At 37.7% G+C, this 19,061-nt stretch overlaps 1 protein-coding gene across 1 annotated transcript in view; it reads right to left on the reverse strand.

Annotated features, from left to right (window-relative positions):
• Reps (RALBP1 associated Eps domain containing) overlaps window positions 1-19,061 on the reverse strand; it is a 187,150-nt gene that overhangs the window by 74,853 nt on the left and 93,236 nt on the right. The window contains exon 7 of the mRNA XM_068225238.1: window positions 11-103. Within this exon, the coding sequence (XP_068081339.1) occupies window positions 11-103 (93 nt within the window). The remainder of the gene's footprint in view (window positions 1-10; window positions 104-19,061) is intronic.

Raw genomic sequence — 19,061 nt, forward strand, 5'->3', positions numbered from 1 at the left:
CTTACTGTACCTGTTCGACAGCAGACTTGTGGAAGTCGAAGTTGACAGGCTTAGGACCAGGGGACGACACTGAGCTGGTAGGGGAGTCCACAAACTTGGTCCACTGCCAAGCAAAGGAAATCCACTCTAACTCCACAAAACACTATGTAATAACCAACCACTGAGAAAGCAGAAAATGAAATGCATAAATATGCTGATATATTAGCAATAATTATGAAATGAGCTAACACCTTGCGACAGTAAGCAAGCAACCAACCAAGAAAAAAATTCAGAAATATCTGAAGAATATTAAAAATTTCACATACCTACTCTTTTTCTCTCACACTATGATTTTATCTATGTAACTGCACATCATATTCCCCTTAATTCAGATGTCACATTCATAACACAGTATAACCTTTCAAGACTATACCGAGATTCAAACTACAGTAGAAGTCCGCTACAGCGAGAATTCCTAACGGCGAAAAATTTACTCGCTATAGCGGACTGTCGTTATATCCGATTTTTGTAAAAGTCGGAAAAACTTCCATGCACATTAAAATCAGTATGAAACGGCAATCAGTTTGTTCAAAACTTGTGTTTTCACAGATGATATCCACACTACTACTTACTTATTTGTTATTTTTCTAAATCCGATACTACGTGAAAGTGTATGTTTAATTTTATCCAAGACGACCCTGAATGCAATATGACCCCCACTTTTTCCTTCAAAAAATTTTAATCAGGCTTAAAAAGTACTTTGTAAAATCATATGAATGCCTTTCTTGTACAGTACGAATTTTTAGACTATCTTTGTCTTCACGCCAACGCCGAACACTGGCTTCAGTTATGCCATATTTTTTGCGGTTGCATAATTTTTTCTTTATTTCCACGGGTTTAATAACCATCAAGTTAAAATTGGCATCATATTATCGAAGAGAACCCGTTGAAAATTTCCCGGCAATATCTATTCCACGCGTCTCTACAATATGATGATCCATCAGGAAAATATTCTTGCTAACTATAAAACTATTTCTTTTACTCAGCGTCAGCTACAACCGGCCGCTACACGCACATTCACTTGCCGGGTTCGGCCAACTTCAGTGGCTAGCGATGTATAGGCCTAATTGCGGGCGTTGAAGGTCAACAAACGAGTTTACTGCGCCGTGGTATGGCCATTCCACCCTTGCGTTTTTCACATACCTCACGATTTCATCTTTGTCTTCTTTAAAGCGTCCTTTTTGCGGCCCACTGAATGCATTTTGTGTATAGTACGCATTTTTTAGCTATCTTTGTCTTCACGCTAATGCTGAATATTGTCTTTTGTTAGGCCTATGCCGTATTTCTTGTGGGTGCACAATTATTCTACATTTCCAAGTGTTTAACAAACATTAACTGAAAATTGGCATCATAACATCGACGAGGACCCGTTGAAAATTTGCCGGCAATACCTATTCCACATATATTTACAATACAACGATCCATCATGAAAATATCCCCGCTGTCTATAAAACTTAATTTTACTAAGCACCACGTACCGTAGACGCATTTTAACTATGCCACTGAGCCATTTCCTTTCTAAGAATTCGAAGGCTTGCATGTTTTGATGCCATTATGCAGATTTGAGAAACGTTTTTGCAGAGGCTAATAGAACGTCATTCTCTCTTCACTATTTCCCGAGATCTAGTGACGTTACACACAGGCAATGCAGAACCGGTTGCCGCAGCTAGCCATATATAATAAAGGTGGTCATTTGTCAGCGAGTCTTGTATGTGCGCGCGCGCGGAGGCGTCTTCCCTAGTGATGCTCTCATCTGGTTTCTGTAAAGCTGTTATTTGCTCATAGTTACTCCTGGTATTTCTAATAACACTGTACAGCAATTTGGAACTTGCTTTACTATCTTCTTGAAATTAATTTGTAAAATCAATCCAAGACTTTTGTTTTTCTTCTGCTGCTATTCGTTTCACTTGCAGTCTACAATCTCTGTATGTCTGTTGTAATTCATTTTTAATTCATATTTTTCATCTCCTTTCTGAATTTCTTTATGTCGAGCCTTTCTTGCTTCAGTTTTCTTCTGAACAGCACTCTTTACTTCATCATTCCACCAGGCTGTTTTTCTTTCCTTTACTTTACTACTGCTTTTGCCACATATTTCTACAGCAGTTCCAACAAGACATTCTTCGAATCTGTTCCACTCTGTATTTCCTCCTTGTGTTCCATCTGCAGGTATTTTGGAGGACACCTTTTTTGTATACATCATTTTGTTTTCTACTTTTTTCAGTTCCCAGGTTTTAATTTTTGGTTTTCCTCAGTGTGTGGATTTTTACATTTTTGATGATTGCAAGAAGCAACCTGTGGTCACTATCTAAGCTTTCACTAGGTACAACCTTAACATCATAAATAGTTTGATCAGCTTTTCCGTCAGGTATCATGTAATCTATTAAGGATTTGGATTATCCATCTCAACTATACCTTGTTATTTTGTGAGATAATTGTTTTTGAAACTAGGTGTTATTTATTTTTAAGCCATTTCTCACACAAAAATCTAGAAGTTGTTTACCTACCTGGTTCCTGGTACCAAAACCATGCAGGCCCAACACATTTTCATACCCAAGTCTGTCTGTTCCCACTTGTGCATTCAGATCACCCATCACTAATATATTCTCCACTCCTTCAGTAGCTACCTCCAGGTCAGATCGAAATTGCTCCTTTTATTCATCATCACATCCAGACTGTGGGGCATATACCTATAAGACTGCTAACACCACCTTGAAGGAGACATCCAGTTTGATGATTCTGTCATTCACATATACCACTTCAATTACAGCATCTATAGGATCTCTCAATACAAATCCGACACCATTCCTAGCTTCGGTTTTGTTACCCATCCAGTGAAGTTTATATCCTTTCCTCAGCTGTATTACTCCCGTGCCTTTCCATTTTGTCTCACGTATGCCAAGGATACAGTTTCCTCCTCTCCATCAAATCGACCAGTTCTTCACATTTACTTGTCAATGTAAGGATGTTTAGTGTTCCAATCCTGTGTGTAATTTTCTTGATTTGGGATTTCTTCGCATAACACTGTAAAAGATAAGCGGCCTTTCGGTCATCATACATTACAAATGTTTGAGAAGATTTATCAGTCCGGTATTTGTTTTTATTTCTGAGGCTCATTTTAATTTGGAAAGCAATCCAAATTACTCTTCAGCTGGCTTGCTAAGCCTAATACTAGAGCTAAAATGAAGCTGTTAAAGCTTGTTACATGTTACTACTAGAGCTGTCGAATTAATCGATCAATCGAACCGATTAATCTAAAAATACAATTAACCGATCAATGTGTTTAACCGATTAAACATTAGAGTGTAGTGAAGCAAAAATAACTGTTTTGCATGGCACAAAACCTGTGTAGAGTATTTTATTGTTTGTAGTTTGGTGTGCAAGCCTTAGCTATTATATGATTGACAGGTCATTAAAGTAAGCTGATGCTCATGTCTTTCTTTCAGAAAGGTAAAAGCTTAAATACCTCATTAACTGCTTTATTCTAAAATGAGGGTTATGAAGTCTGAAGTCCTAGAGCAAAAAGGTGCGACTGTAAGCAATTGTCAACTTCACAGTTTCAAATGCTTGTCCCATTAAATTACCAATATTGAAATATACTTAAAATATTAACTGTTTTTAAGTTTTTTATTACTTGCATGCTACCAATACAATTAAAATTTAAAATAAAAAGAATGTCTTCTTTATAGCACATTGAATTATAAAAATGTTTTATGCCAGGTATTTTTCTCGAAGTTATAGTGTGTGAAACTGATTAAAATTTGATTAACCGACCGATTAATTGATTAAAGTCATTTGGTTAACCAATCAAAATTTTAAATCGATCGACAACTCTAATTATTACTACTGCTACTTTAAGGCTGCCTCCGAAGCGTAATCGTTAGCATTATTAGCTGCTGTCCTCGGGGGCCCGGGTTCAATTCCCGGTACTGTCAGAAATTTAAAAATTACAGGAGGGTTAAAATGGTACACGCAGTCGAGATGAGGACACAAATTTACTTACTACTACTTTATAATGAACTCCTGCATTCCACGAGAGCTGAATTGGTTAAAACTAAACCTCTCTGCTTCTACTCCACAAAATAATATACGATGCAGACCCCCCTCTCACCAAACAGAATCAATCCAGTTGCTCTCAACCATTCGCAACATCCTGATGAGAGCTGCAGCTAACCTAATCTTCAAAATACCAACCACAGATCCATCTTCCAAAATCATTCTTTCATCATTACTACAGTTTGAACAAGGAATGATCTCGGGGACACCATGTCTGAACTGGAAATTAAAACGAAATGTTGGCAGAGGTATTGGACAGATTTAGTTGAGTGTAAATTCCATTTCCCATTTTATTTCATTGCATGTTACTAAGTTTCAAGGTAAATATATATTTTTATTAACAAATTTATCATTCTGGCATATTATATGTAAGTTTCTTTCTTTTTCCTAATGTATTCTTTATAATTCTTTATAATTAGGTATGCTTTAGTATTATACTGTGTATGCAACAAGTGTAATAAATTGTTATAAACTGTATGCACAGTGTAGTGTTATCAGACATGGTTTGGCAGAATTTTTCTTTTTGCTGCACCAACATGATGAAGGATGAGAAAGTGATAGGACTGGGATAGCAGTGACTGTGGCCTTAATTAGGGTACAGTTCCAGCATCTGCCTAGCGCGAAAACGGGAAACCACGGAAAACCACCTTCAGGGCTGTTGACGGTGTGATTTGAACAGTCTGGCAGAATAGCAGGCTTCATAGCCTGGGCCACGCCATGGAAAAATATCTTCTGCGATGGTAGAAGTTACACAAGAAAATAGGCATAATAATGTTAAATGCAGTTGAACTGAACAGTTACAGGCTTTCAGTGTACTTTTTAAGTGAATATGGTGACCAGCACAATTTTTTCTTTCCATTCAGTAACATAATACGAACGGAATCCGGTTAATATGGCTCCTCCTCACAACTCTAGAATAGACTATCACCTGCAATAAAAGCCTTACCTTTAATGTTGTTTATGAAACATGTAAAATAGATGTGGCAAATCTCTGACCGTCTTACCAATAAACGGTGTCTAACTTTTATGCAAGGTTTATACACCGTTACTGTGAAATTCGTTTCTAATAAACCATGTATAAGCCTCCTGTGTATTCATTATTCATTGAGTTGCTTATACAGACCACGACCCTTGTATAAGCGTTGTATAGCAGTGAGTAGCGGAAAAAGAAACGAGTGAGCATTTTATTTTCGTGGTATTTACTGTCTGCAGTAATATAATCGTGGTGAAATATTCAACTTATCCATACATTGAACACACATTGAAAGAATGGACGATAACGTTGATGATCTTCACGATATTTTAAACATAGAAGACATACACCATTTAGAGGTTATGGAGGCTAGACATCTTCGTAAAGTAAAACACTTCAAAGAGATGAAATGACAATGAATAACTATAAAAGAAATTATGGTTGGGCGTATTTTTGTGTAATAATTTGTAACTGCTTAATAGACTTTTGAAATTGCGAGTTCATTATACATTATCTGCCTCTACAAAGATCTTTCTCAAATTTGAGTATAAAAAGGGACATATTCCTTGATATAAAAAAATGGTATAACCGCATGTAATATGATTTCCATACTTTGTAGCTGAATATGCATATATATGATGTATAAATGCCTAATAGAGACGTTTTTGAACAAACCTTTCTTTTAGCTACAAAACAGTTTTTCCTTTCTCCTGAAAAGTAAGGATTTTGGAATGTGTACCCTTTTCAACTCACTGATTCAATTACAATTGCTTAAGTTTTCCATACTATCCCAGTTAGGAGCTCTTGATCTTTTCTTTAGCTTTTCCATTTCTTTCGTGGTGTTCATTATACAAGCAAGCTGAAGAAATGTTGATATGAATATAAGCCAATTTCCAGCTGTCTCACTTTGTTTTGCCACTGCCTTTGTGATATGCCGTGCAACTGTGCGACTTTCCGGAAGTTTTGCTTGTAGATAACTTGCAGAAGCGATCATAAAGGTGGTGAATGTGCGAAATACGTCAGTGAACTGCAGGAAGAGATTCCTACGACTTGGAACGAGTGTATACGTGCTGTATAGTAATACAATGCTTATACCATGTTTCTTCTTCTTCTTCTTTTATGACCACATAGGATCACATTAGTCAGTCCGTCATTCAGGTCTCTTTGTAGGGATTGTTCGGGCTTTGCGGTCCTCCCAGTACTTCTTCAGACGCTCTGATCTTCGTGCCCTTTCCTCAGTTGAAAATGTGCGTGTTGTTGGTTTGTTTTGTGTAAGGGTAAAGCGGAGGTTTGTATTCTTGAGTTTTGTATTCAATTTTATCTTATTTGTGGTGTCTTCTGTTGTAAGGCCTATTTCCTTCAGATCTTCTCTTACTTCTCTGATCCATTTACATCCTGTTGTGGTATTTTTTGAGACGAGATTGTGTTGTACTAGTTGTTTCAGAAGTCTCGAATCCTGCATCCTCATGATATGTCCAAAGAATCCCAGTCTCCTCTTACGCATAGTATCTGTAATGGGTTCTAGCTCTTTGTACACGACTTTGTTAGGTATTAACCGCCACTGTCCATCTTTCTGGTATTTTTTGTTGATGCAGGTTCTTCCAATCCTCCTTTCAAAAAAAAAATTACAACGCTTATACAGGGCTTATTCACTGTATAACTATACAAGTGTTAAACAACTGTATAAGGATTTTTTATTAGTAAGACGGTGTACCATTACGTTACATTAGCGGCCGTAAATGTCATGGAAACAGTGGACAAATATGGCGCACAATAGCTTCAGGCAATGTGCAAATACACAGAGTAGAGATCTAGTAAATCGATATCGTCCGGCCGCAAGGAAAAGGAATCTCAAGATTAAATAATGATGGACTAAAAAATTTGAATGAAACCGATTCTTGACTACCTTGAGAAGAAGAAGTTACGAGTTGAAGAGGAGCAGCACGACTTACGGAAGGATATAAAAGGGTCAACGCAACGTTAAATACTAAAGTATTAATATACAAACAGCAGTGAAGATTACATCTGCAAAAATATCGGCAGAAAAGGAGTAGATTTGAAGGAAAATATTTGTTACTGTAACACCTAAACTCAGAAGCGAAAGGGAACTACAGCCGAGTTATACATTGCCGAAATTAGTATTATAGCGGCAAATCCTTGCTAAGGAAGGCATAATTTATTGTTTCCAGGAGGGAGACAATATCTGTTTAAGCGAAAGAAATAGCAGAACGTAGGCCGAATTAGAGAAATCTCTAAATTTAAAAAAGAATATTTTCGACCAATACGAGATTCTGAAGACAAATATTACGTATTGAGTAGCCTACTATTCACCAGTACAATATGAATTCTACTATGTATTTGTTCTTTTATGATTTCATGAGAACTGGTGACAAGATGGAGTCAGCTTAAACAGATGGAAATGGTCGCTCAAGACGAAATAGCTCAAGCCAAGATCCCCAGCCGGAGCCGCAGATGACGTAATCTTTGGACTGCAGGGGCTGCCTACTCCAAGATGTCCTAGACCAGGAGAGATCCAGCAGCAAAATCCCGTTACGAGGTAAGTATTATGAGTTGCATCGTAATGAATTTGAAATCAATGATGAAAAATATTTATATGTGTGCAGGAGTGCTAGAAGTAAGAGATGTAGTGCCAATGAAAGGATATTTGAATATAAATGCCAATTATTAGCCGATGAAATGTGCCAATTTATGCTGTATAACTATGGTGATAATGTGATAGTTTTAAGGTTAATGGAAACTAGATCTGATTGAGTATTCGTGCATGTTTAGTGCCAATCCATAAGTGTAGACCGTGAAACGTTTAACCAGTTGTGGTTGTAGAAAATGCAGGCGAGATACGAGACGTAACCTAAAACTTCAGGTCAATATGTGTTGCAATCATGGCCAGTACGATAATTGTATTGTAAAGAAATGTTTGATTTATTAACGAAGTTGCAGTGTATGAGAAAGTAATCAGGCTATTAAGTATTGTTACCATAACACAGAGGTTATTTAAGTGGAATTGAATGAAGATATTTTTAAATATGGAGGTATATATATATGAAGGAAATGGAATGTTAATGTGGCAAGTTGTAATTAGAATGAGGAGATATGTTTCTGTTCGTTGCTTGAGAATGGGATAGATGATTGAATTGCAAATTCCTGTGTTACATATTATATTTATATTTGGATTAGCACTGCAAGTGAAGGATTTAGGCCATGTTAAGTTGAATGTATGTCTCGAGCCAAGCATAATGTGTCTCGTAGTAACTTTCAGCGGAAGATATTGATAGGTTACGTGTTTGTTATACATTACGTAATATAAATATTCAGGAATAGAATGGAGTCTCGCATATTTACAAATTTGAAGGTCAGCGCGTTAACGCTAATATGGAGTACGGTTTTTCTTTGACAAAATCTTGGCACAGCGAAGAGATATTTGAGAATATGTAAATATATTGGCACATGATTAGGAATTCATGGCACGATTTTCGCAGGTTAGACTGACGTACTATCACATCTATGGCACTCTGTAGTAAGATTATTTGGTTTATTTTGTACATACGGTGATGTACTGTTTTAATTTATTCATTTTGGGTTATGATAGGAATATTAATGACTGCATGGGTGTTTTGAACCCAGATTTAAACATGGTAATGCTTATCTCGTAACGTGATGAGTCACAAGTGAAAATCCAAACAAGAATCCAAACATGTATCCAAGTAAATTTGGTCAAACAGACCAAAATGAAAGATGAAACCTAAATGATGCCCCAAAGAAAATCCCAAACAATATTAAAAGGAAGATATTCCACTCCTCCTTGGATTAATAAAGTTTTGGTCCCTATTCTTCCCCTTGTATCAATTTAAACATGGAAGATATGATATATTTTTGAAACTTAACGAAAATGTAAGCAAATATGATGATAATTTAAAGATTTTTCAAATATGTTTATCTCGGAAGTCAAGCATTTGAGAATGATATTTGTAATTTACACACGATTTTCCTTTCTTTATTGCCGATGGATGCATATTATTCAATTTTATAATACATTAGCATGCTAATAAACTAGATATAGTTTTGATTTTGCGTTTCTATTCCTTAAGTAACTTGTAGTACATAGTAGTATGATAATATACGGATCTATTGAATTAATTTATGCTAGATATTAGGTGATGATCAGATAATTTCCTTGACGTATGGATACGGAATGACTGGTTGAACGGACAGAAACTCTTCAACGGAATCTACGATTTGTCTAAAGCGTATGGGAATATAATGAAGCAAATTTACCCTGAGAAACGAATATGCATCATGTTGTGGTAGCTCGTGTTCATAAATTATATCCCAGTTCAGAGTCTAGGTATGATTTATGAACCGATGCTTTGAATTTTGTAGCCGGAGCAATATTTAAACAGGTGTATATTCAGTTAATGCTCCAACGCGGCGTAATAGAGGAAGTCACCGCGGGAACATTAATAGACGAAAGGTGCAACGGTGAGTGTAAAGTTTTAATTCTGCAATGCATATGTTATTGTTTTATTCATTTGGGCCTAAAACACCCGAAAACAATTTCTTTCCTTATTTGGAACAGTGCAACCCGTGCCGACTCGCGCGCAAACACGTCCATACAAGTTGCGTCACAAGAGTGGCGCGCTCTTATTGTTATTGTCACTTAGTTTTCACTTATCGGGTAGCTAGCACGGATTGTTTTATATTTCGAAGATGTCAGTGGAACTAAGGAGCAATAAAAAAATTATTTTCTTGGTTGGTGAAGTAAATCACGAAATAACAGGCGCAAAATTACCATCTACTCGTCAAGTTCACGCAGTTCTATTTTTCAACAAACGTAAGGTTAAGTTGACTGTTAGTGAAAGCACAAATCTTGTCATTCAGGAGTGCAATATATTCTGAGAAAAGGCTAGAATATCTACCAGAGCTGTGCCTAACTGTGTTAAGTTAGTGGATCTTTATCAGGTCTGGCGAGAACTGCAAAAAAAAATAGCAAAATGATTCAGGATTTACATAGGCACCGTATTACGATCTCTCTATATACTCTACATTTCCCTACCTTGCTTGGCGCTGCTTGCTTCAATTCTACGCTCGCCGCATGATGTACTCTGCTCACCTACTGTCAACTCGATTGATTGCGTCAGCTGTGCTACACTTTGCCGTGCTTGTGTACTGTGCACAACGTGACTTTATTCTTTCTAGAACTCGCTAGTGTCTATAGCCTTCGCTTTGTTTCTGGAAACTTCCTTTCCTCTTTAAATTGATCTCTCCGCCCATCCATCCTTGAGTCGGGCATTCGTGGCGGAGTGGTGGATTTACACACGCTAACAACTGTGTGCTGTGCTATTATGTCAACTTCAGCTGGACATTATCTGCTACAACTCTGTGAGCAAGGCTTATAACACATTTGTTTACATTTGGACTTTACCTTCATTCTGGCATTTGCCTATTATAAATACTTTTCTCAGTCGAGTGGCAATGCTTCGCTTTAAAACTTTCACATAGACTCTTTCTACTTATGAACTGCGCTACGGACTATTTGCAAAAAGAAAGCTTCTTCAGTTCTCATTTATGATCTATTGCTACTGCTAAACTATTCAATTACCCGGTGAAGAAGATCCTTTCTCATCCTAGTCCCCTTTCCCTTCCCATGCGTCCTTTTTCTTTTCAGGGTTCTGGTTTCGATGCATATTGTATACTTTTGTAAATGTGGCACATCTTTTTTAGATTTTTCTTCCATTTCCAAATTTTTATCTGGTTGTTAACTTATGGTTGTTAAAATATATTTATATATTATTTTGCACTGTTATTCTGGTCATCTTCTTTTGGGCCTAGTTCCTTCCTTACTGCGCAATTTTCCTCATCATAGCCTACTTCTTATTATATTTTATTAAGCACGTTTGATCACCTAACGTTATCTTATCAATTATGGTACATTTTATTTCATTGTGGTATATCAAACTACTATAATATTATCTTGTCGTCGCCCCGACAGTATTGGTAGCAGATCAACTCGGGTTCGATTCCTGTCTTTTCTTTTTCTTTGCCTTTTGCGTCTTTTTACAATTGCTTCTTTTTCCAATAATTTTTCTCCTTATCAATCTGACACTTCTTTTACTTCTTCTTCTGCTCCTCTTAATTTGTCTGCTCCAAACCCTTTCCTTACTTATGATATACTTTCTACTAGTTCTTTTTCCTCTTCTACAGATTCTGTTTCGTCTTCTGAGTTATCCTTTGCAACTTCTTCACCAACGAAAGCACCCTTTAGGGATTATACGGCTTTCCTTCCGCCTGACAAAACTTCGCTCTGTCAATCGCCCCCTCCCCCACCTTTCTCTCCCACCGCCCCCCCCTCAGCCTACACCACCACCTACTCTGTCTCTGCAATTTTTGTATGAATCTTCTAATCCTTTTTCTACTTCTCATTCCGATGCTATAAATTTTCATCTTATTAAGACTTCTGTCGACTTAGTCCCCCAGCTCACTTCTACGCATCCGATTGTACTCACCCTTTGGTTGTTTTCTGCTCGGAAATTTTTAAAATTGAATCTGGCTCCATTTTCCTCAACTGCTTTCTCTTTTGTATCCTAAAACTACTGGCCACTTCCGCAATTTCTTGTTACAACATATGTCTGCTAGTTCTGATTGGTTTCAATTCCGCTCTCTTGTGCATAATTATTTTCTTCCTTATGAAGTTCGCCAACAATTAAGCTCGGTATTCTTACGTCGTCATCAACGCCCTGACGAACCCACTTATGACTTTTTAGATTCTCTTATCACCTTTGCTGACGTTCTTGCTCTTTCCGAACATCCTCAAGAAATCATTTTGCTTGTTCGTTTTTATGCTGCCCCTCCGTTTCGACTCTTAATTAACCCCTTTTCTCCTCCTACTTCTATTTCTCATCTTTATCATCCAGCTCAAATGGATACCTTTAATTTCTACAGTAATGCTTCGTATTATGCTTCTGCTCCCCATCCTTTTCCTACCTTTTCTTCTCCACTTCCCCCTTCTTCTTCTTCTTCTTCTTCTTCTTCTCTTACTCCTCCGCCCGTCTCTTCGCTTTCTTGTTTCCGCTGTCAAGGCCGAGGTCATCTTGCCCGTAATTGTCCCACTCCACGTTCGGGAAACGCTCCCTCCCGCCGTGTGTACGCAGCATTCAGTCCATGGGGGAAAATCTGCCATCTGCTGTCCCGTGCTCGACTCCATCTTCTTACATTCTGGCTCTACTTCAGAATATTCCTTCTAATGCTTTGTTAGATTCAGGGGCCTCTCTTTCACTTATCAGTTCCTCGTTTTTCCAACAGCTACTGCAATTACACCCTCATCTGCAATTACATTCTTCGGATTTATTCTGCACTTCTATCTCATGTCACCCCTTAAATATTTTGGGTCAACTTATTCTTACAGTTAAGATTTCTAAATTTTCTTGGTCTTTTCCTTTTTATGTTGCTCAGGATCTTCCTATTCCCTTAATACTAGGTTATAATTTTTTTTCTCATAATGGTCTCATTCTCCACTCTCACACTTCTTCCATCTCTTTTCACTTTGATTTTGTAACTAGTATTCCGTTGATTAATCCTTCTGATTACCCTACGTCGTTCCGTTTTTCTCACCCGCATATTTATGTTACTCAGTCTCAACAGGAAGTCTTAACTTCACTTCTTGATGAATTTTCTGACGTCGTTATGGAACAACTTGGTACTGTTCGCAATTATGAGGCCCACATTGATCTTTTGGACCACTCTCCCGTCAGATCCCCCCTTACCATCTTAGTCCACCTCGCATGCAACTTTTGGAACGGCACATATCCCAAATGTTAACTGATGGCACTATTATCCCTTCTACCTTCAATTATGCTTCTCCTGCCTTTCTGGTTAATAAGCCTGACAATTCTAGGCGTTTCGTAGTTGATTACCGTCATCTCAATAATAAGATTCAATACGATGCCTATCCTCTACCTAAGTTACAAAACGCCTTTCAGTTTTTTACTAATGCCAAATATTTTTCTATTTTTGATTGCAACTCTGCCTTCACCAAATTTCTCTTGATGCAGCTAGTTCTAAACTTACTGCCTTTATTACCCCTAATGGCCTCTATCAATTTACAAAGTTGCCTTTCGGTCTTAACGTCGGTTCTCAAGTCATGCAACGCCTTATTGACTCCCTTTTTTCGGACATTAAATATAAATATCTTTATCCCTATGTCGACGATTTATTGATCTTTTCTCCTGATTTTGATTCTCACATCTTTCATCTTACTGAAGTACTCTCTCGTCTTCGTACCGCTGGTCTCACTATTAACCCTTCCAAGCTCTCTCTTGCCCAAACCTCCGTAAAATTTTTAGGTCATATCATTTCTTCTCAAGGCGTTTCTGTTGATCCTGATCGTACTGCTGCTATTACTCAACTTTCTCCTCCTAAAAACATCAAACAACTACGTACTTTTCTTGGTATGGTTTCTTTTTATAATCGTTTTATTCCCAATTTTTCTCACATTGCTGAACCACTGCACTATCTTAAACGTAAGGGTGTTAAATTTCTTAGGACTTCTACTCAACAACAGGCCTTTTCTACCCTTAAATCTCTTCTTGTTAAAGCTCCCATTCTACAGTTTCCTGATTTTTCTTTACCCTTCGAGGTCCACACTGATGCTTCAGATCATGCTATTTCTGGAGTTCTTCATCAAATTCTTCAGGATACCCCTCTACCTATTGCTTATTTTAGTAAATTACTTTCACCTGCCGAACGCACTTACTCTATTTATGAGCGAGAGGCTTTAGTCACTACTCTAGAACATTTCTCTGATTACCTTGATCACAAGGAATTTCTCGTCAAAACTGATAACCAAGCCCTTTCATGGCTCCTTTCTAATGCCCCTAAAATCGGCAAAACTGGCCGCTGGTTGCTCCGTCTTTCCCGTTTTAAATTTTCTATTAAATTTATCTCTAGTACTCAGAATTGTGTTGCTGATGCTCTATCTCGTCTTTTTTGATCCTTCCCCCTCTGATGTTTCTTCTTTTCTTCCTACTTCTCAGTCTCTTCCCTCCTCTGATTCACCGCCTTTGGATACTTTAATTTGTTCTTTGATTGATTTTCCATTATCTTTTCAATCCTGTCAATCTCATCAACTTCAGGATGATTTTTGTGTTGAAACGAAGGCTTTGCTTTCTGACCCTTCTTATCGTGGTCCTTTTGTTTGCTCTAAAGGTCTACTTCTCTTCAAACCCACACCTAAGTCTTCTCCCAGAGTTGTCGTCCCTTCTATTTTACAGCCCATGATACTTTCCTATTATCATTCTTCTCCTGTAGGCGGGCATTTTGGATTTGCTAAAACTTACGCCCGCATTGCCTCTCTTTATTTTTGGCCTAATTTGCGTAATTCTGTCCGTCACTATGTTTCCACCTGCCAACCCTGTCAGTTAGCTAAACCTCTCAGTTCTAGATCTGCTGGCCTTCATTCTGCTCTTCCCCCCCCACCTACCCAGTTCACACCTTTTTTATTGATCTGGTCGGACCTCTTGTTCGTTCATCACATGGTAACACCTATATTTTTTCTTTATTGGACGGTTTTTCCAAATATTTGGTACTCCACCCTTTACATAAAATTTCTTCTATTGTTATCAATCTTCTTTCCAACGTTATATTTCCTCTTATCGGTTTGCCTTCAAATTTAGTTTCTGACAATGCATCTATCTTTGCCTCGGAAGCTTTCTTTCAAATGTGCTTTCAACTTGGAATTAAAAAGACAATATTTCTCCTTATTATACTCAGGCTAACAACGTCGAACGCATTCACAGAAATCTTAAAATTGCTCTTTCCATTTTTCATTCCTCCTATCATCAGGACTGGGATCGCAATCTTTCTGATTTAGTTCTTGCCTTTAATTCCAGTGTAAATTCTTCCACCCGATTCACTCCTGCTAAATTGTTTCTGGGTCGTGATCTTCACACCGCTTTGTCACTTTCTTGGGATCTTCATCCCCTTTTAGAATCAGATGATTCTCAATCTTTTCCATCTCTTTCCAATCTTCAACCTGCTCAACTTCTCTCCAAGAAAACTCATGATTTCCATCATCGACCCTCCACCTTTAAACTAGGTGATTTGGTTCTTTTACTTAACCATCCCCAAAGTTCTGCTAGTGACCAGATTTCTGCGAAATTAGCTTCCCGATGGTTAGGCCCATTTCGCATTATTTCTTTGCCTACCCCTGCTAATGCCCTTTTACAGTCTACTTCTGATCCTGTTGATGTTAAACGTGTGCATATCTCTCAGCTAAAGAAATTCAATACTTTTATTTCTGATAAATAATATATTTTTCTCCTTTTTCTCTCTTTCCCCACCCTTTTCCCTTTTCCTTTTCTTGGGAATTGATTTTCTTCCCGGATTGATACTTCTTGTTTTATACCCATCATTGTTCGGGTCTCTCTTTCCTAGCGCTGTTCAGTTATTATATATATATATATAATTTTTTTTTTTGGGTCCTTTGAATTTTGACCCTTTTTTTCTTTTTGTTATATTCTTGCTCCTCGATGCTGTGGTCCGTCACTCCGTCACGACCCGCACTCCCCATGAGAGGTTTGATAAACCTTTTCTTTTTTTTTGCTCTCATGGAATTCCTTTCATGTATCTGCCACTAAATTGTTATATATCTTTGTGCCACATATATATATATATATATTTGCTGTATTTTTTTAATATTGTACCTTTTTGTAACATATGTATCTATACCTAAAAATTGTGTTAACTTATGAACCCTTTATTTTTGGACCGGTCCAGTTTCTTGTCATCCTCGTATTCATTTTTCTCATCTTCATCTCCCCCTCCATCCTCCTCGCCATCCTCCTTTGTTCTAGTCCTTCCCATCTCTTCCAGTTTCTTTCTTCATTGCCTCTTTTCTTCATTGGGTACTCTGTCTTTCGCCGTCTGCTTTCTGCTTCTAGCGTACGAACTTTGCTCTTTCGAGTTGGCACCACTCGTGAAGACCGCTACGCTTTCGTTGCTCCATCACCTACATGCTGCTACTTCATCTGCATGCTCCGTTTGCTTCCTGGATGCTCTGCTACTCTCCCTACTTCATCTGCACGCTTCTTCATCTTTGGATGCTTCGCTTTCGCCGGCATGTGGGGAATATTATTACGATCTCCCTATATACTCTACGTTTCCCTACCTTGCTTGGCGCTGCTTGCTTCAATTCTACGCTCGCCGCATGATGTACTCTGCTCACCTACTGTCAACTCGACTGATTACGTCAGCTGTGCTACACTTTGCCGTGCTTGTGTACTGTGCACCACGTGACTTTATTCTTTCTAGAACTCGCTAGTGTCTATAGCCTTCGCTTCGTTTCTGGGAACTTCCTTTCCTCTTTAAATTGCTCTCTCCGCCCATCCATCCTTGAGTCGGGCTTTCGTGGCGGAGTGGTGGATTTGCACACGCTAACAACTGTGTGCTGTGCTATTATGTCAACTTCAGCTGGACATTATCTGCTACAACTCGGTGAGCAAGGCTTATAACACATTTGTTTACATTTGGACTTTACCTTCATTCTGGCATTTGCCTATTATAAATACTTTTCTCAGTCGAGTGGCAATGCTTCGCTTTAAAACTTTCACATAGACTCTTTCTACTTATGAACTGCGCTACGGACTATTTGCAAAAAGAAAGCTTCTTCAGTTCTCATTTATGATCTATTGCTACTGCTAAACTATTCAATTACCCGGTGAAGAAGATCCTTTCTCATCCTAGTCCCCTTTCCCTTCCCATGCGTCCTTTTTCTTTTCAGGGTTCTGGTTTCGATGCATATTGTATACTTTTGTAAATGTGGCACATCTTTTTTAGATTTTTCTTCCATTTCCAAATTTTTATCTGGTTGTTAACTTATGGTTGTTAAAATATATTTATATATTATTTTGCACTGTTATTCTGGTCATCTTCTTTTGGGCCTAGTTCCTTCCTTACTGCGCAATTTTCCTCATCATAGCCTACTTCTTATTATATTTTATTAAGCACGTTTGATCACCTAACGTTATCTTATCAATTATGGTACATTTTATTTCATTGTAGTATATCAAACTACTATAATATTATCTTGTTGTCACCCCGACAACCGCGAGAATTTTAAACTTTAATTAGATAATTTATTCGATATCGCATATGCTGATGCTCTTGAAAGAATAAAAATTGAAGAAGATAAAATATTTTTACAAAAGCAAAAGTGGGTGTTGACAAAAAGTTGGCCGAAATTGAAGAAAGGGCCAGGCTGAGAAAACTCGCAGAAGATAAAAAGAGAGTAAAGTAAATGCCTTCTGCGAGATCATTGGAATCTGCAACTTTACAGACCTCTGATACACATGAAAACTTAGAAGAACAATCTACAAGCTCTGAAGAAAGCCTGGAAGAATATCTGCCATCCACATCTCAATCTGTAAGTTCTTTAGCTACGTCGACAAGAAGAGGAAGAAAAGATTTTATCACATCTAAATTAGTTGCAACTTTAGACAGATGTCAATTAAGCATCTGAGATTCTGTTTATATAATTCAGTCTGTAGTAGAAGCACTTGGTCTTAGTTCTGACAATTACCCGATCAACAAAACTTCTATTCAACGCATTCGAACACAAATGAGAAAGGATAGAGCGGGATCCATTAAATCCGATTTTCAGAATAACGTGCCCGAAGTAGTTACTGTTCATTGGGATGGAAAATTGTTACCTGCTCTGGACTTAAGAAGTTCTAAAGAAGAACGCCTACCAATTATTATTTCATATGACGAGGAAGAACAACTTCTTGCTGTGCCGAAGTTAGACAACTCTTCTGGCGAAGAGCAAGCGAAAGCAGTATCAAATGTCCTTCATGATTGGAACCTGGATGATAAGGTACAAATAATGTGCTGTGATACAACAGCATCTAATACAGGACACTTGGAATGGAACTTGTGTGCTTTTAGAGCAAAAACTACAAAGAGAGTTGTTACTCTTTCCTTGCCGCCATCATATTTATGAACTTGTGCTCAAAAGTGTGTTTGAATCAAAGATCCAACAAATCACTAGCAGTCCTGATATTCCACTGTTCAAAAACTTTAGAAACAACTGGAAAAATATTAATCCTAGTGCCATTCACTGATTTTGTCCAACAACATCTCTGTGACGCAAATATTATTGAATTGGTGACATTTTTTAACAATGAGCTGGCAAAATCGACTGTACGAGATGATTATCGCGAGCTCGCTATTGTTTTTCTGGATGAAGACATTAAAAATAAAATAAAAATCAGACCTCCTTGTGCAATGCATCAAGCACAATGGATGGCAAGAGCTATTTACTCCCTAAAAATGTGTTTACTGCAGTCCCAGTTTAAAATGAGCGTTAAGGACAAACAAGCTTTACAAGATTCTTGTTTATTCATTATGGCAGTTTACGTGAGGCGCTGGCTTGGATGTAGTTTGGCGATAAAAGTGCCAAATCAAGATTTTTGTCCTTTTACGAGAAAGTTGACAAGCTGATTTCCAATGCGGCTTTAAACAAGTTCAGTCAACAGTTGTGGTACTTGTCAGAGGAAACAGCCACCCTTTCAATTTTTGATGAAGTTGATGAGCAGACCAAAGGAAACATTGTAGAAAACTTACAAAAAGGAAGCTTTGGTGATTCCGGAAAGAGATATGTTCCATCGAAAGAAGAGATGTCTGGCTCTCTATATGGTACGTAGTAGACTAGTAGTGTTTAATCTGGTATTTAATTTAGAACTTATGTGTTTCATTTATAGGCACTAAAAGTAATTTTTATCTTATTTCAGGGAAATCTTTGAGTGATTTTATTTCTGTAAAGAGTAAAGATTTATTTTCACGACAAACTTGGACAGTGGTTTCCTTCAAGAAATTGTATCCTCATGGAAAGACAACGTGGCGTTTGTGGAAGCTAAAAAGAAGGTTTCAACCTTAAAAGCAGTTAATGACACAGCTGAAAGAGCTGTTAAACTAATGACAGACTTTC

Source organism: Anabrus simplex, chromosome 1, assembly GCF_040414725.1.
Source record: "Anabrus simplex isolate iqAnaSimp1 chromosome 1, ASM4041472v1, whole genome shotgun sequence".
Classification (NCBI taxonomy): domain Eukaryota; kingdom Metazoa; phylum Arthropoda; class Insecta; order Orthoptera; family Tettigoniidae; genus Anabrus; species Anabrus simplex.